This window comes from Sebastes fasciatus, chromosome 22, assembly GCF_043250625.1.
Source record: "Sebastes fasciatus isolate fSebFas1 chromosome 22, fSebFas1.pri, whole genome shotgun sequence".
Classification (NCBI taxonomy): Eukaryota; Metazoa; Chordata; class Actinopteri; order Perciformes; family Sebastidae; genus Sebastes; species Sebastes fasciatus.
This window is the reverse complement of record NC_133816.1, coordinates 11,945,056-11,971,686: the sequence shown is the minus strand read 5'-3', so window position 1 is coordinate 11,971,686 and position 26,631 is coordinate 11,945,056. Positions and strand designations below refer to the sequence as shown.

Here is a 26,631-nt window from a genome sequence, read left to right as displayed (position 1 = left end):
AAAAAAGAGCATTTAATGGTATTTTATGCTTTAATAAAAATGTGAATAGTTTACACATATACATTGGACAATCACATCAATAGTTTTTACACATCGTACAAGTATATAGCAGCATATGTTTAATACTGTTGAGTCTCTATATGAAAAAATACAGCTTTATTTTACAAAATGGTTCTTGCTTTGTCTTGCAGAGAGATGAGAATGAATGGTTTACAAGTGTGTCAGTCAACTATACAAGAATTCCCTTCATAAGACGATTCACATGGAGCTGAGTGGAAGCTTTAGAAGTGATAGTATCCTGATTTCCTTTTCCTGCAAAGAGAAGGAAGAAAGAGAAACTATTCAGTCGTGTATAAAATTCATGCCGTAAACAGTAAAGCTTATCACACTAAAAACATCTTGGCAGAGCAACCACACATCACTATTTAGATGTTAATGTATAATGCTACATAATGTAATTTACTTTAATGCCTGGAATAATTCTTAGCAAGCAGGCAAGAGCTTTTCCAGCTGATAGATTTATCACTTTGTAATAGAACCGCTGACAAAGATGCTCTTGGTGGATGACTCATATGAAACCATGGGACTTTCCATAAAGCTCATTTGTTTAGCTTCTATTCAACCCACAATTTGGAGCGTGTACAAAACAAGAGCAGGGAGCAGAGTGATCATTCTGCGTGTGTGACTGCATTATGCAGGATGGAAACCTACAACAAAAATGATAAATATCCGATAAATGTTTAAATGGAGCCAGTAGAATTTAGATTTGCCAATAAATGTGTTCAACTGGCTATTTCATTCGTAAGCGTATTAGGGCCATTGTAGGTAAAAATAAATTAAAGGGAAGGGGGGAATATTCCGAGAGAAAACTAAGAATTTCCAAGATTAAAGTTGCTAATTTACGAGAAAAGAAAATTTGGCTATTCTCTGAGATTAAAGTAGTAAATCTAGGAGAAAAATCTTGGATATTGTCTGAGATTTAAGTGGTAAATTTAAAAGAAAAATGTAATATCTTCTGAGACTACAAAAGTCATTAATTTGCGAGAAAAAAACTCAGAATTTCCAAGATTAAAGTTGCTAATTTACGAGAACAAAACTTGGATATTCTCTAAGATTAAAGTGGTAAATTTACAATAGAAATACACAAATTTAGGAGAAAAAAACTTGAATATTCTCTGAGATTATAAAGTCATAAAGTTGTGAGAAAAAACTCTGAATTTCCAAGATTAAAGTTGCAAATTTACAAGAAAAAAACTACTTGGCTATTCTTTGAGATTATTCCACTGATTTATCCCTTGGCTCTGTAATTTATTCTTTGTTACCTACAATGGCCCTAATACGGCGTCGTACATTTGCACATTTGCGATTATATTACAAACATATAAATCTAAAAGTATGAACTAAATGACTCTGATGTAGTTAGTTTGTTACTTAGTCTTGTTTCAACAGTGTATTTTAAATCAGTTTGTATGATATACAGTCACAATGTCACAGTGAGACAAAATAAGTCAGATTTTTCTTATAAAACTACACAATATTATACATTATACATACATATTATAATACAGTAACAGTTACCTTGTGCTCTTTAATAAATTACATTTCTTTATATACATATCTAGCTTTATATAGCAATCTATTTATCACTGATGTGATGTTATTCTAGTATTTATCATTGTAATTACTCACTAAAATTATTACATTTACATTTTTAGAATATCATCTATTAATTTAAATATTTGAAAAACAATCTCAGTTTTCACTTTTGGAGAACTTTTGTGTTTATTTTGTTGGTGTGTAATCACCTGGAGCAGTCGTGTCCGCTCCACCCTGGACTGCAGTGACATCTGTTCGGCCTGATGCATCTGCCTCCATTCAGACAAGGTGATGAACACACAGCTATGGAGATGGCAGACAGACATTCATAAAACACAGCACGGTCATCATCACTGGGATCATGTTTTTGCTCACGAGGAAGTCAGATCAATAAGTTCTAAGAAGAAGCAAATATGTTGCTCATCTGTTGATACCGGTGTTACCGCATTCTCTCGGCAATGAGGCGACGTAGACGCCTGAAATTTTTTTTTTTGGTGGAACTACCCTTTAAAGAATTGCTCATTCATCTCCTGCACAATGTGTTTGCTTTGAGCTCTCAGAGCTGCAACACACTGTCATGACAGACAGATGGTTAAGTGCTCACTCACTCTTTCTTCTCGGTGCCATCTGTTATCATTAACACTGTCATTGATAAAAAAAAATAATTGAAATGGCATAAATTGTTAATTAGACATACTGTATTTGTAGGTACAAAAAGTAAAACACAAGAAAATGTAAATGAATAAAAATGAAACACTAAATTATAATAACACGCATAAACGTCTACACACTTCTTTTGTCTGGGTTTCTCAGGGACGGCATGTTAAAGCACGTCTAGGAGATAATCATATTTGTCCAGATGATCATTAAAAGCTTTAATAATATTGAAATGATTGGTAAAAGGAGCATTTCGTCCAAAAAAAAAATATCAAAGTTTGTATCTCCATCTTCTTGCTGAGAATGGAACTTATAAAAAAAAACTATGGCGTCACACAACCCTCGTGAGGGTGACAATGACGTAAAAGGAATCCTGTTAAGTGAGGACTTCCTCTATTTATATGCACTCTCAGTCTACGCCACTGTGCTATTAATGCTCACAGTGGGTGTGCAGCTTTACTCGCATACCTACCAGCCTTAACATGTGCAACCATCACACATGAACTCACCACTGTGACAGCGTGTGCCGGTCCACCCGGTGGGACACTCGCACTGGTAGGGTGCCACGCAACGGCCTCCATTCAGGCACGGCAGGATGCAGATAGCTGTTATCAAAGGGGAGAGAGGAGTCGTGTAAAGAGGAAATCGTTTAAGGTCACCAGTCCCCTCTCTCTCTCTTTAAAGATTGCGAGGCCAGAGAGAAGCATATTTTTATAGTGATGAAGTGATCCATCTTAAAGGTCCCATATTATAAAGAAGTGAGATTTTCATGTTTTTCTATTATAAAGCAGGCTTAAGTCCTATATAAATACTGTGAAAGTATCGAAACGCTCAATCCACAGGGAAATACACACAGCCCGTATTCAGAAACTCTGCATTTGAAACAAGCCGTCAGGATTTCTGCCCATTCGTGATGTCACAATTTTAAACGTAAACATTCTAAATGTGTCCCAGTTTATTTCCTGGTTGCAGAGTATGTGAATGGCATCATCTGACAGGAAGTACACATGGACCCAAGCTGTTGCCTAGCAACGCAATTCTGTTGCAATTCCGTCAAAATGCGCTAAAACGGAGCGTTTCAGACAGAGGGTAAATACAGGCATATTCAGGCTGACAGCATGAGGAAAATAGTTTTTTTTTTTAACATTAAAGCATGTAAACATGTTCTAGTAGAAACACAAAATACAAGTATGAACCTGAAAATGAGCATGACATGGGACCTTTAAAGGGAAAATTTGCCACCTTTTATGTGGATATTCAATCAGTGTCAATGGTAAAGGTAGTCGATTAAAGCAATGATTTCCAGTGCATGCTAACATGCTCACAATGACAATGCTAGCATGCTGATGTTTAGCAGGTATAATGTTTACCATGTTCACCATCTTAGTGTAGCGTATTAGCATGCTAACATTTGCCAATTAGCACTAAACCCAATGTAGTGCTGAGGCTGATGGAAAAATGTCATTAGTTTTGCAGGTATTGGTCATAAACAACTCATTTAAATTGACTTGATGAAAAGTCAGAGGATCACAAAAGACTTCATCCTCTGGGAACCACGAATGTAGCAAGAGACAAAATGTCTATAAACTGTCTGATGGTGCTTTGTTGAAGTACAGAGAATGAATGACAATAACTCTCTCAATGTCTCAGCTGAAAACAACCTTTCACTCCATTATCTGGGACCCTCTTTGTGCACCATTGTCTGTTCAAACCCGCTTAGCAAGCTGGTTGGATTCCTGTGTGTTGGTTGGTGAGCGTTTGGGATCATGTCACGATCGTGTAAACAGAGTTCAGTGATCGATATTTGACGGTCGAATACTTACGCTCCTCACATAGTCGGCCCATCCAGCCCTCGGGGCAGGAGCAGATGTTGGGCCGCTGACACACACCTCCGTTCTGACAGTGCAACCAACACACCGCTGAGGGAGAGGACACACACAAAGGTGTGTCAAATTAACATAAGAGGTGACACACATAAAACGTATATTGTATATGTAGAAAGACACATTTTTAACATGTAGACAAGTGTCCAAAACAGAGGAGATATTTAATCCCCTTCCAGTGAGATAAGAGGAAACAACAACTTCATGCACGAGAACAAAGGGAGCATTCACAAAGTGCAGATTAAATTCCTCAGTGCAAACTTGTCAAAAACATCAGCAGAAACCCTCCCAGGCGTGTCTGTGTTTGTACGCGTAGACAGGAAAGGTGCACACACTCAGCAGCTGTGGAGGAAAGCGTAGCCTGGATCCAGCCCTTATTTTCATATGTAAAACATGCGAGTAGCCATTTGAATTTCATGTCACATGGGATCCGCTGCGGTTTCTCTTTCTTTGAAATTTTGCAGCGAGCGAAGAAGCTCATGAATATGGAACTCTGATTTGTTATCTCTACCCGTGTTTGTAAATTGTATCGTTAGAGTGTGATGTTCATTGTTTCTAGTTTTTCTATGATGAACCCAGTTCCCTTCTACCTGCCCCACATATTTCAGTGATTTTCAACAATGACTTTGGTCAGAAGGAGAGTCCACTTCATGTTTTAACCACGAACAGGTCAGTGTCAACGGGTCACATTTGTTTCCTGTTCAAATAATAGGGTTGTGTAGTGGCAAGAATCTGGCGATACGATACATATCATGATACAGGGGCTACGAATCAATATATTGCGATACTGTAAGCAAGACGATATATTGTAATTTTAAAAAAATCTAATTTTAAGAAAACTATCATACACATTGACTGAGCTAATCTTTGCACATAAATTATGAATTAAAAATGTATAGTGTTTTTGAGAATCGATACAGTATCACAAAACATAATATCGTGATACTCGATATTTTCTTATACCCCTATTAAATTACAGCTCTTTTCTTACATCTCGGTCATCATACAGTGTTGGGTTCATGGTTTCGTATGTGGTCTGGCTTGTGTTGTTTGTGGAGCAGAATTAGAAATAAGATATATTTATTACCTTTTGTCAGCTGCAAATTATGCAGTTTGTCAACATCTCATAAGATACGGTTTTCACTATGTACATACATCTCAGAGTTTTTATTCACATATCTTGAGGTGAGAGGTCAAGAGACAGCTTTGAAAATGGCCATGCTAGTTTTTCCTCACCAAAGCATAACTTTGGAGCCGTTTTTCTAGTTTCATATGATTCCAGGATCTTTAGGAGGTTAATAATTATCGATAAACTAGTGTTTTGTATAGCTGAGAAAAGTTAAAACTAAAAATAGAAATATCGAAATATCTTGACATGATGTCACATTGTATATTTGTACCCCCAGGAATGACAAAAATACACCTATAGGCAATACAACACCCCCTGAGATGCCAAGCCCTTAAAGAACTAACTGTTTTATGACAGTTTTTTTTTCTTCCTTTAATGGGCCTGGATCCAGGCTTTAGAAAGTATTCATATTATGAGAGTGCAGAGGAGGAGGCATCAGTCGTGGTACAGCTGGAGGGAAGTGGTTCTGTGGTGAAGCTACCTTTTTAGGCTGACTTCTTGAACCACATCCTTTCCAAACCTTAACTGGTAATGAGGGAAAGGCCAAAAAAGATTTCTCTGCTACTTCACCTACGTCCACGTACTGTACACATGCAACCCAGCAGAAGTAGGCATTACAGGACAGAGAGAGCAGGCAAAGACACGTTAATAACCTCCAGAGAACATTGGATCTGTTGGGGATGAGCAGTTTGGAGAAGTATAGCAATTATATAATTAAAAAGCGGAGAAGCAGCACGGCGTCATGTTGCAAAAAAAGGGACAGTCAGAGGAAGCAGGAAGTGTCCCCTTCTGTTAAAACACAGAGGCGTGTTCTCTCTACCTCTGCATGTGGGAGGCGGCGTCCAGGTGCCGTTCTCCAGACACCTGCTCCTCCCGACGCCCTCCATGGCGTAGCCGCCAAAACACGAGTACGCCGCCACGTCCCCGAACTGGAACACCGCCCCCCGCACCACCCCATTGGCCACGTGGAGGGGGGGGCCACAGGACACCCCTGTACAACAGCCCAGATGGAACGACCCACGAGTTACTCACTACACCTTTTCTGTCTCCTCCGTCTGAATTAAGGTCATGCTTCTACTTTACTGAATGGCCTAAAGAGTTGATGAGCATATCAATCTTCTGTTTGAGCAAAGAGGAAAGTTTCAAGTCTACAGGGAGTGGACACAATAATAGAAACACCTTACAGTACGGTACAATAGCAGCTTATACTGTATATGTCAGGGGCGTTAATAAGAACTGAGGCCTCCCATCGTTTCTCTTTTCTGAGAAAGCATTCATGCTCTTCCACTTGTCGCATTACATCATTTTAAAGGTCATGAACCAGCAATTCAGGAAGCGACTTTTTAGACAACACTTAACAGGAGATTTGCTTTGCAACAATACAAACAACAACCTTAAAAATGGCTTAAAACTTCTGTTGGTGTCAGCAAGAACTGAGCAGTATGAGCTTCCAGATACGGTATGTGTGTTTGTGGGGCTTCTCTGTTGTATTGTAAGGTGTTTCTGTTATTTCGTCTACCCCTTCTGTATATGAAATTGTGCACTGCAGAGTGAGACATCGGTGTCCATTGAATGAAATCAAGCGGTGTTTTTCTGTATCCCTCATTCATGCAACAGTGTCCAAATATCAGATACTTCAGTTGTGTGGCTTGACGATCAGTGGACAACCTCTCAAGGCCATAACCTCTCAAGGACTAAAAGGATTACAGTGAACATGCACATAAGAGTATAAACGCCATGCAAATACAAACAGCGAGCCATAGCAACGTAATCACCATCCTGTTGCATATTCAGGACGACTGCACGCAAGAAAGATCACAGGGTTATGTGACAAAGGTTGCCATAGAAGCTGCAGAGGCTCCCATAATTAGTTCAGCATACAGGACACCAACACGGTGTTTGATGCAGCCACGATTGTTGTGATAAAAGCTCAGTGAGAGAAAGACAGACAGACAACAGAGAGAAATGATACTTCAGCCAACAGGCAGATTTAAGCCATGCAAGTGTTTGGCACAAGACAAGGGGAGCATGCAGAGGGGGGAAATATCACAATTTCTACTTGATTATCTCATGAATTAGGACATGATTTGCCAGTTTGAGAACATATCGACATCCTAATAAATTACATTTGATTAGATTTCTCCCCGAACACAACTAGATCTTCATGATTTTTTTTTAAGGCCAAAAGTGATATTTGAGAATTAAAAAAAAACTAATTGAAAAATCTGGAAAGGCTATATTGAACAATATCAGTTTTCTTACATTAAACATGAGCAAACATTGTTGGCAAAATGATCTGTCAAAACTGGAAGAGTTGTGACAAACATGTACTGAGACATAATAATTTATAGTTGAATAAAGTTATTAAAGATGACAGTAAAGTTTGAACAGTAAACCTCACTGCAAATCAAGTAATCAAAATAACTATAAATTATATTTAAAAAAATAATATGAATATATTTTAGTATAAATAAACTATTAATAAAAACAAACTTAAATTTAGAAAAATCAAGGAAAAATGGAATGAATAAAACTACTGTATGTACTGGAAATTATATTTACCTGTCTACCAACATATGTACCAATACTGATATATATCTGTCAATATTAGTGACCTGCTGATGGACTGGCCAGACTTTATTGGTGCCTTCAAATGGGGTCGTGTTTACCGTGTTCACGAGAAGAGTTCATATGAACGCCCCCCTCTTGTGGTATTCAGTGAATATATTGTAATTTTAGTCGTATATTTACAATATGTCTGAGGAAAATGTTGATATTCCCAACGACCTCATCTTGTTCCTCTGTCATTATGCCTTTTCTATTTTCTGCATTATGTTACACACTTGCTAGTTTGCTAAATTGTTAGATTCTGTGGTTCCTAGACGCCGACAGTAACGTTAATATTGCAGTTGCTTAGCAGCGGTGTTCTCACGACTTAACCACTCGAACGCCAAGCATATTGCGTACACGACTTCCCATGTTGTAAACACAAGCTCACGAGTTTCATTTGAAGGCTCCGTATTATTGCTGGATTGTGTGGTCACATTTTTTTTTAGGTCTGTGGTTTTAAAATGTATTTAAAACAAAAGATATACTTTATATTTGCAGTTTTACATCAGCAGTGAAGCTTCCCCAAAGAGGATATGCAGTATTTTACACCTTCAAAGAAACTACCTACTTTCACACACGGCGCTGACGAGGCTCCAGGTCCGGTCCGGCCTGCAGGTGATGGTGCCGCTGCCTTTGACCTGCTGACCTTTGGGACAGGTGACACGGACCGACCGTCCGACATGAAACTCCTGCTGGGATCCGTTCCTGCTGCTGTCCTCCCTCCAGCCTGGAGGAGCCGGGCAAGACTTCGCTGTGAGGAACACAAGTGAAGGATTATTGACACACTGTATCTGTAAGCAATACAAAAGCATTATTTCGAGGTACTTCTACTTTACTTGAGTATTTCCATTTCATGCTACTTTATACTTCTACTCTACATTTCAGAGGCAAATATTGTACTTTTAACTCCACTACTTTTTATCTGACAACATTAGTGAACTGTTTATTAATACAAAATATAAATCAACTAACCTTTGGATTGAAGAGTTTTCATATATCATATGTCATATCTTTCATAAAATATGGGATTTATACCTTACGTTTTTTGGAATCAAGAAGTGATAACCCTTTTCTTTTTGGACAAAGAAACAGATATGTATGCATTTTTGCATGTGGGAAATTGTATAAATGTATACAAGTAATTTTATCTATTTTTGTTATTATTATCATTTTGTAAACGATCATTTTTGTTGTTATCTATACCGAGGGCTCCGAATGATTCATTCTGTATAATTTGTACTTTGATGTTAATACTTTTGTAGTTTTACTTGAATACAATTTTGAATGCAGTAGTATTTTTACACTGTGGTATTACTACTTCTACTTCAGTAAAAGACCTGAGTACTTCTTCCCCCTCTGTTCAAATGTAATGTCATCCAGTGAGACACCACCGCAGACATTGAAATATACCACAGAGGGAAATTACACCATACAAGTTTCATAGAGAGAAGATTGCATTATGTGCTACAGGAGTCTCTATTTCTATGGTTAACCAATATAAGTTTGGGGCCATCAGTTCATACAAAGAAATTTATTTTATGTGCCTAAGATGTATTTGAATGCAGCATCATTTCTACGTTTGTTTTGTTTTTTTGTATATATTAACAGCAGCTGGCACCACTGCCAACATATAAATAAATCAAGACAAAGGATGTACATAATCTCCCCAGTCACTGCCGGCAAGCCATACTGAAAGCTAACTGTCACGCCAAGGACTTGCGATGAAGGAGTTAATAGTGTGTGATGAACAGTATTCAAGCTGCACTTAATAATAAAGTATTAACAGGGATATTACGTTCATTTGAAACAAAATTTCTTTTGCTGCATGTAAATATTTCTCAGATGAGAGAACTGTAAGTTTCATTTTTACACATATCCTGACGTATGACTTAAAAATAGACTGGAAAACACAAAAAATGTGTCTATTCCAGTAAACTGCTCTGACTCAAACTGCGTAGAAACTCTCTGGTAATAAGAGCTCCGACTCATTAACCATTTTGTCAGAGGCTATGTTGTGAAACGGATGAAGAAACTCTGTGTGCAAGCGTTTGCCAAATGCTCAGGAATTCGTGAAAAAGAAACCATTGCAACAGTGACTCTGTTGACAAGCTGCTAACATAACAGGAAGCCTAACTAATTGTCATATCACATCGGTTAAACTTCCCTTCCCATGTATTTTGCGTGCATGTTTCTGTGTGTTTCTCACGTTGGCAGGTGGGGAAAGTGGAGCTCCAGGTGTTGCCGCCCATACACACCACCAGAGAGTCTCCCACCAGGTTGTAGCCTTTATCACACTGGAACTCCACGGCGCGTCCCGTGTTCAGGTTGTGCTCTTGCACTTTACCGTACAACATCTGTTTCGGGCTGTCGCAGCCTTTGGCCGCTGACATGAGAGGAAACGATGGGAGGTTAAAATCATGGTTCAGAAAGAGAAAGGGTGCTCTGGTACAAAGACGCAGGTAGAAATGTCAAGAAATAAACTTTTAATTCATTGGCGATCCTCCATACCTTCACATGTAGGTGCTGGCAGGCTCCACGTGCCGTTGGCCAGACAGGTGAGAGTCTTAACGCCGACCAGCTGCAGGCCGGCATTACATACATAACTGGCATTGTGTAGGTAAGTCTCTCCTGTAGTGTGGACCTGTGCATGTTGTACTGCAGGAGGAGACCCACAGGATTGTACTGAGGGGATAAGAGACAAGCATAAATGTGTCGAAGGTGTGGTGGGATTGATGCATGTGTGTGTACAGTATAATGTAACAGGTTGCACAACATTATGATGAACTTGAGGTTACACTCTCCATACGATCTAAATTATGTCCATTTCACTTTACTTTGAGATATTTTGAAAATGTCTAATATGTTCAACTGGAATCAGGAAAGTGAACATCAAATAGGAGACACATTTGTAATAAACCAGAAACAATGACGGTGCCTTGAGTGTTTTGCCTTTTTCAAACTGCAGCACAAATGATTAAGATGCAGGATGACCGTTTTTATTTTCTAACCGGAACGCACCAGAAATTGTGTACTTGTGGGATTTCAGGTGCTGCCTTCAGACGCAACTCTATTCATAATCCACCTGTCATGCAATGCATTGTCCCTCAGCCATGAAACTTTACTAAGCATTTAAGCATTTATTTGATTAATAACTAATTGTACTATAAAAATATGAATAAATACATCTGTTTACAAATTAATTCTAATTAAATCTATGAATGAATTGGCTGAATTCAAATAGAGTTTTAAATTCCATTATTTATGAATTCATTAATGTCTTTTTAAATGATTTACTCATTCACTGTTTTATGGTGTTTCTGTAATTTCCTTTTTTAATTTGAACTATTTATTGATGGAATAATATTTCATTTGTAAATTATTTTTATAATTCTTCTTTTTATCTGGGAGATTATTCCAGGTCTGTGTTGCATGATAACAAAACGCCAGTAGGCCAGTCCCAGATGTCCTATACGGGTCCTAGGAGGTTCATATGGCACAAGCATGTCAGAGTGCAAATAGCCAATATGTGTGGGGTTGTCTTGTCTTTGTAGGTTTTATACTCTTAAGGTGTGTTCCAGCTTTATTGACGAGACATTACAACAATGGGGTTAAATATTAGGCATTCTTAAGGACATTTCCTGGTCCGTCCCTCTTGTGTAAAGAAACCTACCAACACACACTGGCTGGGTGCCACTCCATGTTCTGTCTCCCTGGCAGGTCTGGATAGAGTCTCCCTGTGACAGGAAAAACAAAGTGTAAAGATAAAAGAACCATAGATGATTTAAACAGAGCAAAGTGTAGAAATATTGATCTGTAGAAATAGCAGGAATAAGATCCATGATAAAGATTTTTTTCACATCAGACTGAAACAATACACCTTTGTTTTGTTACTAAATTGCCCGCTATTACAGTCAGCAGATTGTCCTCTGTGTGTGTGTGTGTGTGTGTGTGTTATCAGTGTTATAAAAGGCACTCGTTGTTGGCGAGTATTCAAATTGCAGAGGCTGGCATATCAGTGTCAGTTTATCAGGAATAGAGTGACTCAGCTACCTCTGTTTGCTCTGTAACTACACTCTGCTATTGATTGCTGAGGAGAAATCATGTGACTTTCTGTAATCTGATTGTCAGCCATTAGCTCAGCCTGCTGTTTAAAAGCACAGTGCAGGCGAGGAGAGGAAGTCCTCTTTAACAGGAAATAAGTGACGGACTTTTTGAAGGCACTATCCTCCACAAATCACATTTTTTAGGAGTTAGGAAAACTTGGTAAAGATCCATTCTTAGAGGGATAGTTTGGGTGTTTTGAAGTGGGGTTGTATGAGGTACTTATCCATAGTCAGTGTATTACCTACAGTACATGACGGTGGGAAAGCCCCCAGTTTGGAGAAGCAACAGGAGTTACCGGATGGAAGCAAAGTGATGTACTGCTGTGGACGGGGCCGGCAGCAAAACTAATTTTAGCCTCCAAAAAGAAAGGCCCATCTAAAAAACGCTAAAATACGCTATATTCAGAATATTTTCACCGCTTTACCTTGCCATCAGATAGCCCTTTCTGACAGGGGACTGAAGCCGTTGTATAAATCTGTGCTCTCACCAAAGCTACCAGACTCAATTGAAAAAACCTGCAATTTTACCTCGCAGATCACGGGGGTTTGGTAACTCCTGTCTGTTTCTCCAAACTGGGGGCGTGCCGACTGTCATCTACTGTAGGTAATACACTGACTATGGATAAGTACCACTTCAAAACACCCAAACTATTCCCTTTAAGGTTAAACTCGGTTTATACAGCAAAGCAAGAATGTTTTCTATTATCTCCAACTTTGAACTAGAGTTGGTTTTCTAATACAGCTGTGTTTTTGCATGTCTGATAAGCAGTACCTTCATGTCAAAGCCCGGCAGGCATGAGTACATGACAAAGTCTCCATAGTTGTAGCTGTCCCCCTCGGCGACACCGTGAAGAAGAGGAGGGGGTTTCTCACAAACCACCAGCTCGCAGGAAACTGAGGAGATGCTTGGAGCCCAGCTTCCACCCAGCTTCTCACACAATACAACAGACAGGACAGGGAAGAACTACATTATTCATGCTTTCTAATTGACCTGTTCACTGGAAAAGAGGAAGAGATGTGTGCCAAGTGGTCATAAAAACTACTTCTTTGGAACACAGTGATGATGCACAATATTTCTGACACTATAGTCTGTAACCGTCTGTAACAGCAAACTGACTCTAAATGTCTCGCCCGGGGTTTCATTGTGAAAGAAAGCCGAGTCATTTAAGAAAGCAGGTCACAACAACTTCCTTGCATGCACATAAAGTGACCGAGAGCATCTTGTTAACCATTACTCAACCAGGTAGTCACATTACTCACATTACAGGACAAATAATTGCTACCTGACACTCGGCTAGAGCTGACCCCTGCAGGCGGAGGCCAGGAGGGCAGGAGAGGGTGATGGTGCCCCCGACTGGAGTGAGTTCCTTCCCAGTGATTAGCAGGTGGGGGATGGAGAAGTTGCTGGGTAGCAGGCAGGGGGTGGGTCTGCACCGAATGCTGTGTTTGGACCAGGTGCCGTCACTCTGGCAGGAGAGAGAGGCCGTCTGTGTGGCTAAATTGTACCCTTCCTCACACCTGGAGAGCGAGAGGGAAACACATGAAAATGAAGAAAGGTAAAAGACACATTAAAGCAGTCTCAGGCCGCAACTAACGATTATTTTCATTGTTGATTAATCTTTTGATTATTTTTTTATTCAGTTTACTGTCATAGAGGAGTAAAGAAACCAGAAAATACTCACATTTAAGAAGCTGGAATCAGAGAATTTTTACTTATTTTTACTTAAGTCAGTCAAACATGTTTACTCAAATTTTTTTAAATCAATTAACAACACAAAACAATGACAAATATTGTCCAGAAACCCTCACAGGTACTGCATTTAGCATAACAAATATGCTCAAATCATAACATGGCAAACTGCAGCCCAACAGGCAACAACAGCTGTCAGTGTGTCAGTGTGCTGACTTGACTATGACTTGACCCAAACTGCATGTGATTATCATAAATAGGGCATGTCTGTAAAGAGGAGACTCGTGGGTACCCATAGAACCCATTTTCATTCACATATCTTGAGGTCAGAGGTCAAGGGACCCCTTAGAAAATGGACATGCCAGTTTTTCCTCGCCAATTTTTTTTAGCACAAGTTAAATAATAAGTTAAATTTGACAGCCCTAGTTTTAACACAATGACTAATAATTACAGCATTTACCTGTATGTGATCTGGTTCGGGAAGGTGAAGGCGTCTCCCTCCACCTGAGTGTGGGTTACAGTTGGAGGTTTTCCACAGCTCACAGGCTCACAGCTGATTCTGGGTTCCCCCCATCTGCCGTCTCTTCCACAGGAGAGGTGTGGGTACCCCTTTGGCTGGTAGCCGGGCCGACACCTGTATATAACTGTGTCTGGGAAGGTGGCACTGCCGCCCTGCAGGACAGCGTTGGGGACTGTAGGCGGGGCGACACTGCACCTCCCCCGGCCACACACAGGCACGCCGGGGCTCCACACCCCTCCCTTCTCACACACCGCCTGAGAGGGACCCAGCAGCTTGTAGCCGTCGTCACACTGGAAGTGCACTCTGTCTCCGCAGGCGCGGTCGCGACCGAGGACCACGCCGAATTTCACCACAGGGAGGGCGCAGACGCAGGGCCGACACTGAGGCACCGCTCCCACCCAGAAGCCTTGAGCGGAGCAGCGCAGGATGGGATCCCCGACTACCTCGTAGCCGTCGAAGCACACGTACTCCACCACGTCGTCATAGTTGAAGCTGGAGCCGTTCAGGAAGCCGTGGCTGATGTCCTCGGGTGGATCACAGCTTATGATGTCACAGCGAGGTGCGGGTTTGTCCCAAAGTCCATCTGTCTGGCAAATACGTGTTGGATCTCCATTAAGTGTGTATCCCTCATCACATTCATAGTTCACCTTGCTGTTGAGGCCAAACTCTGACCCGAACCCACGCCCGTTGGGTATTGGCGAGGGTTTGCCACAGCGGGCGGGTACACAGGTGGGAGACTCGTGGCTCCAGGTGCCATCAGCCTGACAAACACTGATAGATTTCCCTTGTAAAAGGAAACCGGGCTGACAGCTCAGTTCTATCTCACTATTATAGCTGTACCCCTCTGCTTTAAAAGTAATATCTCTAGTGACTTTAGGGGGACCACAAAATACTGGCTCACACCAAGGCTTCTGTCCATTCCACTTCCCATCCGCCCGGCAGGCGATAGTGTCGCTACCCTTCAGGACAAATCCAGGACTACACTCATAGTGCAACACCTCAGGATACACAAAAGCACCGCCGTGCGTTGTGCCATTAGCGACAGCACCTGGGTCGCCACAGGAGACAGGCAGACAAACTGGGGCGTCGTTAGACCACAGTCGACCTGATACGCACTGCCTCACAGACTCCCCCTCCAGGTCATACCCGTCCTCACAAGTATACTTGACCATACTCCCGAGGGAGGTATCAGTCACATTCATCCAGCCGTGCTCTGGACTGGGTGGTGTTTCACACTCTGCGGGAACACAGGACGGGGCCGTGCCATTCCAGCCTCCATCCTCCAGACACACCAACCTGGTGGGGCTCGTGATGTCGTAACCTTTGTGGCAACGGTACTCGATAAACGTCCCGTAGAGGAAGCTCAAGTCCATAGGTGAGGCTAATGTTCCAGTGTCTTTAGAAGCAGCATCAAAGCCTCCTACTCTAACATATTCCCCAAAGTCAATGTGAGGAGGCAGGCCGCAGTCCGAGGGCACGCAGACGGGAACAGAACTAGACCAGCCGAACTCCTCGCAGGTCAAATGGTCGTGGCCTACTAGCTGGAAGCCGGGAAAGCAGCTGTAGAAAATAGTGACACCGAAACTGTGATCCTGGCCCTCTACGAATCCGTTTTCAATAGGTTGGGGTGAGGTGCAGGATATCTGCACACAAGCAGGTGGCTCGATGTCCCACTCCCCGCTGGCCAGGCACTTCAGAGTCTCTGGGCCTTGAAGGCGATAACCACGGCGGCAGGAGTAGGTGGCACTGTGACCAAACTGGAGTTTTGTATAAACTACTTTACCATTGGCTATCTGTTTAGGGATTGAGCATTCAATTGGGCGGCAGGAAGGCACCCCTCCAATCCAGAGTCCCTTCTCTCCACAGAGGACGGTGGAGTTGCCCACTAGATTATATCCAGTCTTACAGCTGTACAGCGCTTTGCTGAGGTACATCAGACCCTGGACGTCAACGATACCATTAGAAACCTCCACAGGCTGAGGGCATTCAACTGGGATACACTCTGGGTAAGGACTGCTCCACTGCCCGCTGGCTAGACAGGACACGGAGCTTTCTTTTCTTAAACTAAAGCCATCCATGCAGGTGTAGCTCACCAGGGAGCCGAAAGGGAACGGAGGAGAGGACGAGGAAGGGCCGCCGAAAGACACTTCAGGTAGCGGGCCGCAAAACACCTGCTTACACACTGGAAAGGTGTCGTTCCACTCCTGGGACGGGGTGCAGCGGAGGATCCGGGCCCCCTCGAGGACGTAGCCATCCTCGCAGGATAATTCCACCGTTCCAGACTCAGAGTCCAGGCCCTTCAGCACCAGGTGGTTCTCCTCCAGCGGCGGCTCTGGACACTGCACCGGCGAGCAGCGAGGACGCCTCGACTGATCCCACCTCCCGTACTTCAGACAGGTCCAGGTGGCTTCCCCGGCCAGCTCGTAACCCTCATCACAGACGTACTGCACTTTTCGGCCAACCTGGAAATCAGACCCCCTGTAGTGTCCATGGACGATGCTGGGAGGGGAGTCACAGGTCAAAAGGACGCAGGTGGGAGGGTCGTTGTTGGTCCACTGGCGGTTGGCTTGGCAAACCCGCTCTGGACGACCAACCAGTCTGTATCCTGCGTTACAGGCGTATGTCACCTTGCTGTTGAAGGTGAATCGACCTCTGCCCTGTAGGGCAATAAACAGAGGGAGATATTATTAAACATATTTGAAAAAGGTGTGTTTTTTACAGTAAGACTTATTGGAAACACTTTATATTTTACAGGTCTGAAACGTCCCAATTATTTCTAGAAAGTTTCCTGGAAACAAAATTGTAATTTGGTAAAAAATCATAGGAAAAATAGAGACAAAGATCTGAGAGTTTAAAAGCAGTATGTGGCTAACCTGGATGATTCCATTCCTGAGGGAAGGAGGGGGGGAGCAGGACACTGGTACGCAGGTAGGCAGCGCTCCACCCCACTCTCCATTGGCCTTGCAGGTCCTCCTCTTCTCCGCTCGGATCAGGAAGCCTTTATCGCAGCTGTACGCCACCACAGCTCCAAAACTATAGTTCGTTCCGCTCACGTAGCCACGCTCGATGCTCTCAGGCTTGGAGCACCTCACCGGCACACAGCCGATATCATACGGCGAAGGCTCCCACTCTCCTCCCATAAGACACCTCAGCGTGGCTGTGGTGTTGAGCATGAAGCCCTCCTCGCACTTATAGCTCACCTCAGTGTTGCTGGCGTATTTGGGTTTGTTGACTGAATCTAAAATAGCGTGGGGTAGTTCAGGTGGACGCAGGCAGAAGTTTGCGATGCAGCGAGGGGCCTCCGTGCCGTCGGGGGGCGCCCACACACCTTGAGCGTTGCACACCATCTTAGAATTGTTGCCAGCAGTGTATCCGTCGGTGCAGTAGTAGTTAGCGGTGTCTCCAAACAGCTGGTGGCTCTCATAGGGCTCGGCGTGGTCGATGGCGGGCGGGGGGCCACAGGAGCGGGGGACGCACTGGGCAGAGCTGTCACTCCATTGGCCGCTTGGCAGACATTCTCTGGTCTTTGTGCCAATCAGAGTGTAGCTGTGGAGGAGAAAAAGAAGTTACAGCTCAACATGACCCGATATCGAATGTTAACATTTTAGTTTAGTTAGTTAGTAGGGCTGTCAATTGATTAAAATAGTTAATCGCGATTAATCGCAAATTAATCATACATTTTTTGTCTGTTCAAAATGTACCTTAAAGGGAGATTTGTCAAGTATTTAATACTCTCATCAACATGGGAGTGGACAAATATGCTTGCTTTATGCAAATGTATATATATTTATTATTGGAAATCAATTAACAACACAAAACAATGACACATATTGTCCAGAAACCCTCACAGGTACTGCATTTAGCATAAAAAATATGCTCAAATCATAACATGGCAAACTGCAGCCCAACAGGCAACAACAGCTGTCAGTGTGTCAGTGTGTTGACTTGACTCTGACTTGCCCCAAACTGCATGTGATTATCATAAAGTGGGCATGTCTGTAAAGGGGAGACTCGTGGGTACCCATAGAACCCATTTTCATTCACATATATTAAGGTCAGAGGTCAAGGAACTTCTTTGAAAATGTCCAAGCCAGTTTTTCCTTGCCAAAATTTAGAGCAAGTTTGCAGCGTTATTTAACCTCCTTCCTGACAAGTATGACATGGTTGGTACCAATGGACTCCTTAGGTTTTCTAGTTTCATATGATGCCAGTATCTTCACTCGAGCTCCACAACTGAAAAATCGTATGCTGCGTTAATGCGTTGAAGAAATTAGTGGCGCTAAAATGAATTTGCGTTATTATTATTAACACGTTATTATCGCATTAACTTTGACAGCCCTAGTTTGAACCTGTTCCAGTTTCAATTTACAAAACCACATAATAACAGAGTAGAACCATATTTACCCTTCTTTGCAGACATAGTGCACCATGTTTCCCAGTTCAAAGTTCTCTCCTACGGTCACGGCGTCTCTCAGGGCCGGAGGCTCGCTGCACAGGACGTTCACACAGCGGGGCACAGGCCAGCTCCACTCCCCTGTCGCTTCACAAACCACCTCCATGGAGCCCTGTGGTCTTCACAGCAACACACCACGTAGTTTACACACTCACACTAGTGCAATCACAGTGTCACAGAGATTTATAGAGGTTGACTTGTGAAAGAAATAATTCACAACTGATGACATGTTACAAATTCATACAGAGCATCATACAGTTCATAACGACATTGGAGATCACACTTGTTGATTGCACAATGTAATGGTTGTAGATTAATGATACCATTGGCGTTTAGATTGGTTGCCTATAAGCAAGCCCCCAGGAAGCGTGCCGGGCTATGATGCAAAAATGGCGGTACTACAACTTCATGTGATGCCTATGGGCCAAAAAATACTTTTTCCCACAGACTTACATTGGGTACTTTATGCGGAAGATGATCCTAACTTCCTTTATTACTTTCCACTTCCATCTTTACTTTATCACTTCTCTTTATACAGTCATGCCTATAAGCCTCGCTTTCACTATGAAATTCTGTCTGCCACCGAGTTGCGATGTCCTGGGAAAACGAAGGCTCGATTTATGGCAAAAAGGAAGTGCGTCAACCATCACGCAACCAAAACAGGAAGAGGACAGCACTTTTGTTTTCTGTTCCCCAGTGACCAAAGAGTATCGATGTAAGTTCTTTGCAGTTACTATCCCCAGTAGTGGAAATGGCGGACGGTGGAACAACCAAAGTACCTGTGGAAAACAAAATGCAGCGTGTCCTGTGTTGTTGGTAGTTGCTAGGCTCTGAGGAAAACGGAAAACGGAAAGCGGAAGGCGATCAGGTTGTCTTTGCGACAGCAGCGCCAACAATAATACCACTTGGGGGGGAAAGTCGAAAAGTTGTCTACTGCTACTTTAACCATATACTGTATGTCTTGATTCAGATGAGATGAGGTGTTCGATGTCTGATTCTACAAAGATAGTTGAGACATCAGGGGCTTGGTGCAGTTACTATGAATGTTATAGTCCCAATAAGTTCCTGTGCATTTGTAAATTAATTTTGTGCTATTGTATTTTATGTCAACTTCCTTCTGTTAAGCAGCCATAAACACCTGCAATAAAACAAACCAATGCAAGTGAAATTATGGAATAAACTGGCACTTATTCAGTCAACTGATCAAACATGATTAGAGGGGATACTGAACAGTGCAGCTGACAGTAATATATCCATACCTGTATCCCTCAGCGCAGGTATATGTGACAGTGGACTGGTATGTGTTTGTGTTGAGGGTGTAGTGGGCGTTCCCGATAGTTGGAGGGCCCCCGCAGGTCACTGGGTGACAGGCAGGTGGCGTCCCGCTCCACCTCTGACTAACGAGACACTGGAACTCATAAGGGATCTGAGGCAGGAAGCCATTCATACAGCTGAGGAAGGAAAACAGACACACAGGTTAACAAGAAAAAAGTTTTTTTTCCCTTGACACGTCTATAACACCTTTTGTAACATTTCCTACTGTCATCATTACAACATGGTGTTGTAGGGGATGCAAATGATACCTGAAAGTCACCTTGCTTCCATAGGTGAAGTTGCTTCCCTTCATGATGGAGTTCTCTGGCACAGGTGGCGTCGAGCAGGAGAGGGCTACGGTGCAACATCACAGAGAGACGATTAGTAACTGCTGTTTTCTTTTCATCATTTTAACATTACACTAGAACACATAAAGAGACGAAAGAGTAAACAACCTCTATGCACATTTCTGAGGAGAGACAAGATTTCAGACGCCTGTCAGTGTTACTGATAAAATGTAGATTAGAATTCGACAAAGACTTCCTCTAGGATTAATGCCACATTACATTTTACACTGACACACAGCAAAGTGTATAAATGGATAGAAGCCAAAGAGGTGACTGAGAGGCATTAGTGAATGAAGGGCAGAACTAATTAAAGGGGTACTTCAGTGATTAAATATTGCACTTCCATAAAGTTGGGAGACTCACAAGAAACAGATATTAAAAAAGAGCAGCAGAGGCAGAGACACTTTGAAAGGCTCCAAAAAGTAAAAGTAGTTTTGATAGACTGATCTGATCTGAGAAGAATCGCCTCAACAATTTAAAATTGTAATTTTCACAGATTATTAAACTGATTTTATTATTAAGATATGAAGATTGAGAAGGCTGTACTCTCTCTGCATGTTAAACCTGACCGACCACATTCGATTCAGACTTGTGCCGTGCTGATAGATCACTGTTGTGACTTTTATGTAAAAGTGACCAGGGGCTTTAGGTCTCAAGTCCAGTTGAGAAAACCTTGATGACATCATCAGGGTTACATAATGAATGCATAAAGAAATGTATAAAGAAAAGAATAAATAAATAAATAAGTTTGGGGAAATAAATAGAGGGGGGGATGCAAAGGGAAAATCATGCATTAATAAATGAATTAAAAAATATATATAACAATTACATAAATTTAATAATTTATAAATAAATTTAACAATAAATAAAAAATCACTGCAACACGAAAATGTAAAAGTTAATAAAAAATAAATAAATAAATAGAGTAGATAGATAGTGGAATTAATACAAAGGTAAATAAACGAAGAGGCAAATTAAAAAGAAATATCAATATATGTCACATTTTATCAATTAATTGACCCTCATTTATTTTTTATATTATTTTTGGTACATTTAGTGGCATATTTCTTTATTTATCGAGTCATATATTCATTTATTTATTTATGACTTTGGCAGGTTCCATCCTCCGTTCACTTGCACTCCTTAATAACAACAACAGAAGATGGAAACTTTCAAACTCACAATTATGCAACTGAATTTGTGTGTACTTGCAGAAATGTTTGCAGAAATGTTGAACCATTAGTTTCCCCTCTAATGCAACAACATCAATAATTGAACCTACGGCCTGCAACACAGAGGAAAACAATTCAACTGTTTTGATTTTGGCAGACAACATCACGCAGCTGCTTTATATATTTCAGATGACATCCTGTGAAGGGATTCACTTTCAGAATGACGATCAACAGCCAATATGGGCTGAGTAAGTCAGTTCCTCTTTCTCTATGAGGAAAAATGTGGCGTAGAGCCAAGATGGAGGTGCTGCGGCTGTCAGGCCTTTCAGCCCGCTGCACAGTGGAAGACAAAAAGACAGCTGCATATATAATCACCCCTTCACAGCGCACTGCATAATGTGTGTTTGTGAAAAGTGTAAGCGTGTACAATATGTGTTTGTGTTTCCTGAAGTGTATCAGTACTTCTGCTATCTGCATAATAATGAAAGACTGTGATTACATCTGTGTAGATTAATTTGTGTGTTACTCAGATCCTATTGGCGCTAATAGCTGGATGCTTTGATTATGAAACTCCTTTATCATATAGAATAAAGAGCAGTTTAAATTGAGCTGCTGATGCAGCTACATGCAGCTACCGGGGTGCCCGTTTATGAAACAGTGAAATACCAACAAGCCCCACACATGATACTGGTAAAAATGTATATCAAGTAGTGTATCTCACTCCAGCACATGTTAAAGGATAAGGCAATATTCTATAGTTTCTTATTGTCATCAAATCTCATGAAATGACTGACATCCCTGCCCCTGTCTGTGGCACTCAGCCCCAAGCCCAATGTGTCCACTATAAGACAAATTTAGACATAAATCTTTAAATCAGGTCACAAATATATGTATCTATATTTTTAAAAAAGGCTCAGTATTTTCCCAAAACAGCTGGGCACTGTTGTCTTTTAACAAACATTACTCAAACAGAGTACATAGTGTAATTGTTTGGGTGCAATTTTTCAGCCGTAGATTCATATATGCCTGTCAGTATTTACATATATAGTGAAGAGACATTTTTAACGGAAAAAACAGAATATGAATAGCTTGAAATGCCTGAAGGACTTAATATACTGTATAGTACAGCTGCTGCACAGTGTTGACATGACATGACCACTCAGCCCCCTCACCTCTGCAGTATGGGACCTGGTCGTCCCAGCTTCCTGTCTCCAGGCAGTTGAGGCGAGGCGAGCCGATCAGCTCGTAGCCGTTCTCGCAGCCAAAAACGACCTCGCCGCCCATCAGGAAGTTGCTGCCTTCTCTGTGACCGAATTCTGGAGATCCGGGGTTCTCACACTTCACTGGCTCTGGTGGGAAGACAAACACACACACACACATAACACATTTATATATGGACTTATGGTTCTTTACTGTCTTTAGTAGCACTTTCCTGTATCTTATTACCTGTGCAGTTTTTGCCGTCTCCACTGTACGGGTGGATACAGGTGCAGGTGTGGGAGCCATCCGTGTTCTGACAACTAGCGTGTTCATCACAGTCGGATCCCAGAGCACACTCATCCACGTCTGAACACACACACACACAGGAAAACGCACACAATCTGTCAATCTCCCAAACAGGATTTTTCTTTCTTATATATCACTGATTTAAAAAAGCAATGTTATCTGATGAAGTACCGAGACAGGCTGGTGGATTTCCTCCCCACTTGCCACTGTTGCTGCAGTGCAACTTAGTGTCTCCCAGCAGGTAAAAGCCAGCGTTACACTGATACACCACAGAGCTGCTGGCCTGGAAGTCTGTCCCCTGAAACAAGCCGTTCTCCAGAGGACGAGGAGGCCCACAGGACACTCCTGCAACACACACACACAGAGGACAAAGGAATATTATCCAGGATCTCACTCTTACAGGCTCTCTAACTACAGCTGTATTACAAAAAAAATACAGTAGAATGTTTTAATTATTTTTCAGAGATTTCCATGCTTAGGATTTTTCAAATTACTTAATTTGGGTGATTTTTTTCATCACCACAGAAATTTACTCAGAGTACTGAGAAACATATACAACCAGTCAAGACAGGTGTAAAAAATACATGGTAGGATATGACTCATTTACAATTCAAATCAGAGAGCAGTTTGTGGCCCTGTTCAGACCTGGTATTAACATGCGTCCTGGGTGATCTGATCACAAGTGGACAGCTTTAAGTACAGGTGTGAACACATTCGAGATCTGATCACTCAGACCACATTCAGAGGTGGTCTGTGCCACATATGGCCACATTCTTTTAGCAATGTGTACGCGAATGTTTCCTGTTCCACATTAAGGCTGCCTACTGAACTGACGTCCCGCTGGGATCCGCGGGGTCTCGCTACGCTCCTCGTGTGAATAGACAGGCAGACGCGAGCGCTTGTCTGCCTCACAGCATGGAAATGGCTTCTGTGCTCTACTGTATTTTGTCGGTACGACTGTATTTTATTCAAATATATCTTATCTATAGGCTACATATCTACAGACTGTCAGATTAGGCACGCAAAGTGCATTATTATCATACTGTCGGAGATGTGTCAGTGTTTTTGTTCTGGTGATCTGCACTAAGCTGACACCCGCCCGCTCTCATCCCCGGCTCTCTGAATCACCATACGCCGCTGTTTCCTGGCAAAGGTGGCGATGTCGGCGGCATGACCGGTGACAATCTATATTTTGACGTTAATAAAATGTACCCGAATTCACTAATATGTAGGATATTACCACTGACATTCATGTAATATTACGTCAAAACGTCTGCTGTATTAGCCGTGTGTTTACTACGTGTTTATTTGCATATACAGCGGGGAAGTAAGATCGGAACACATGTGGTCACTGGAGACGCATTCTAATGCCAGGTCTGAACAGGGCCTGTGTCTCTGCCTTACGTTCACAGCTGGGCAGAGGTTGGCTCCACTCTCCTTTATTTTGGCACTGTAGCACCGGCTCCCCCAGCAGGTAAAAGCCGGGATCGCAGGACAGCTGGACCTGGGCCCCGGGGCTCACCTCCACGGTGGAGGCGTGCAGGTGAGGCACTGCGTTCTCCAGCTGGGGGCAATCTGGAGAGACCAGGAATGATTATCAGTGTTGGAGAGAGAGCCTCTGTGAGACTGAAAAATCTTAATCCAAAACATCCATTTCAAAAATGTGTTTGTAGTTCATCATTCAAGGTAATATATGGTTTTGTGAAGCGTCTCTTACCAGCACAGAAAACGCTGCTGAGGTTTACTTTGACTCGGCCCACCACCCCACTGAGGAAGTCTGGCCAGGCGAGGACGTTCCCTCTGTGGGTCACATGGGAGGCTGGACAGCTGCTGGCCAGGACCTTGATCTACAGTATAGAGGAGTGGAAAACCAGTTTATGACCGTGTTGCATGTTAATTACCTGGTTTCATAGATTCAAATTTGCCTAAAGAGTATTTTTTAACAGAAACACCAAACTACATTTACCTGTAGAGGTGTGAGAACACGGTCCCAGATGTTGAGTTGGCTCATGGAGCCGACAAAGGATTCGACAGGGTTGAAGCCTTCGCCCCTCTGATCCTGGTCCTGACCTAATACCAGCGCCCCGCCACCTATAGGACACAAGTTAAAGGTCAGAGGTTAACCACAACTCACTGAGAAATTATTCCTTTCCTCTACTTGGCATTTATATAAAATAATATGAGACTGTAGATTTTTTCAGAAACAAAGACAGGTGACGAGGTCGAGGATAGCACTACACCTGGGATAGTTGTGCCGACTGACAGGCCTTTGCCTCCGTCTGAGGGCTTCCCATTGATGTAGACTCTCCAGTCACCATCCCAGCTCCTCCAGGACACCCCGATGTGGTACCATTGACCCGTGTTCACCGCAGGACAGTCAGTGATCCGCTCCTTACCATTCACATACAGCACCCACCTGTAGGGAGGGAGGACAAATGGTCAGAGAGGATTTAATACAAAAGAAAGAGAGCATTAGGAGAGGATAATAATCAAGCAGAAAGAGGGTAGCAGGATTTATGTGCATTTATAATTCTCTTAGAACATCACTGACCCGTTGTAGTCAATGAGAAGGAAAGCGTTGTCACTGCCCTCCACAGCGTAGGACACAGGTGTGCCATAATTGGTGGTGTCCGATGACCTCATCCAGAAGGTGCAGGTGATCTCTGTCAGCGCCGGCATCACTCCATCCATCATTACGTAACCATGGATACCAGACACCTCAAAGTCCAGGTTGAAGGCAGGGGACATCTCTGAAAGGACATAAAATAAAAAATAAATACAAAAATATTTCACTGTATAAAAATATACAATCTCTATATTCCTCTTCTAGAGTTGCCATGGTGATGTGTCATCTGTCCTATAGTACCTGTCTCACACCTGGTTCCGTTGAACCCAGGGAGGCAGCGGCAGGAGTAGGACCCGAGGCCATCCAGGCAGCTAGCCCCGTTCACACAGGGGTTAGGATCACACTCGTCCACGTCCACCTCACACAGGCGACCACGGTAGCCCTCCACACACTGACACCTGAGAGAGAGAAAGAAGACGCGGTACAATACCACTTACAGGTACACATCATGACGCACATCGACATACAATGTTTTCAATGGAGCTTTCCTTTGAAACGGTCATAGTTAATATACCACACTCAATGTATTGGGATTTTAATCTGCAGATAGTGTTCCAACAATTGTGGAAATAAACTCTTTTTTGAAGAGATGACAGATATGTAAAGACTTATTCTGCTGAAATGCATGTAAGTGGGGTGCTCTGTGTTGCTATTTAAAGCAGTATTAATATAGCATAATAATACAAGTACACCCTTTCAAAAACGTTTATCTCTTAAGAATATTCAGACATTTGAATGGGAATGATAAAAACATTTAAATATTCTAAATAAATAAAACATAAATTAAATTAAATTAATGAAATTAATTAATTAATTAATTAAAATAAATTAAAATTCTAAATAAAGAGCATAAAAATAAAACCACACAACCAAAACAATAAATAAAATGGACTCTCGGGCTCTGTTAACATAAATGTGCAATGTCTGCGCAATGCCCAATTGTGTGACATTCTTATGTAAACAAACAATCATGTAAACCAAACAGGCAATATCGAGGTTAGCCAAAATGATGGAGGCCATGTCCA

The 26,631-nt window shown here is 42.2% G+C and overlaps 1 protein-coding gene across 6 annotated transcripts in view; it reads right to left on the bottom strand.

Moving 5' to 3' along the window:
• Nucleotides 1–11: 11 nt before the first annotated feature.
• svep1 (sushi, von Willebrand factor type A, EGF and pentraxin domain containing 1) overlaps nt 12–26,631 on the bottom strand; it is a 108,228-nt gene continuing 81,608 nt past the window's right edge. For 5 of the 6 annotated variants that reach the window (XM_074623916.1, XM_074623915.1, XM_074623917.1 and 2 more), the window contains 25 exons: nt 25,847–26,004; nt 25,532–25,730; nt 25,221–25,396; nt 24,947–25,071; nt 24,698–24,827; nt 24,385–24,555; nt 23,152–23,325; nt 22,921–23,040; nt 22,647–22,823; nt 20,225–20,309; nt 19,901–20,092; nt 18,593–18,760; nt 17,062–17,734; nt 14,129–16,845; nt 13,262–13,496; nt 12,751–12,906; nt 11,546–11,609; nt 10,384–10,557; nt 10,082–10,258; nt 8,444–8,626; nt 6,086–6,256; nt 4,077–4,172; nt 2,763–2,858; nt 1,806–1,899; nt 12–312 (listed from right to left, as the gene is read on the bottom strand). In XM_074623916.1, coding sequence (XP_074480017.1) covers nt 282–312; nt 1,806–1,899; nt 2,763–2,858; nt 4,077–4,172; nt 6,086–6,256; nt 8,444–8,626; nt 10,082–10,258; nt 10,384–10,557; nt 11,546–11,609; nt 12,751–12,906; nt 13,262–13,496; nt 14,129–16,845; nt 17,062–17,734; nt 18,593–18,760; nt 19,901–20,092; nt 20,225–20,309; nt 22,647–22,823; nt 22,921–23,040; nt 23,152–23,325; nt 24,385–24,555; nt 24,698–24,827; nt 24,947–25,071; nt 25,221–25,396; nt 25,532–25,730; nt 25,847–26,004 — 6,742 coding nt within the window. In that variant the 3' untranslated portion in view covers nt 12–281. The remainder of the gene's footprint in view (nt 313–1,805; nt 1,900–2,762; nt 2,859–4,076; nt 4,173–6,085; nt 6,257–8,443; nt 8,627–10,081; nt 10,259–10,383; nt 10,558–11,545; nt 11,610–12,750; nt 12,907–13,261; nt 13,497–14,128; nt 16,846–17,061; nt 17,735–18,592; nt 18,761–19,900; nt 20,093–20,224; nt 20,310–22,646; nt 22,824–22,920; nt 23,041–23,151; nt 23,326–24,384; nt 24,556–24,697; nt 24,828–24,946; nt 25,072–25,220; nt 25,397–25,531; nt 25,731–25,846; nt 26,005–26,631) is intronic. The other variant, XM_074623919.1, reaches the window with a different exon arrangement.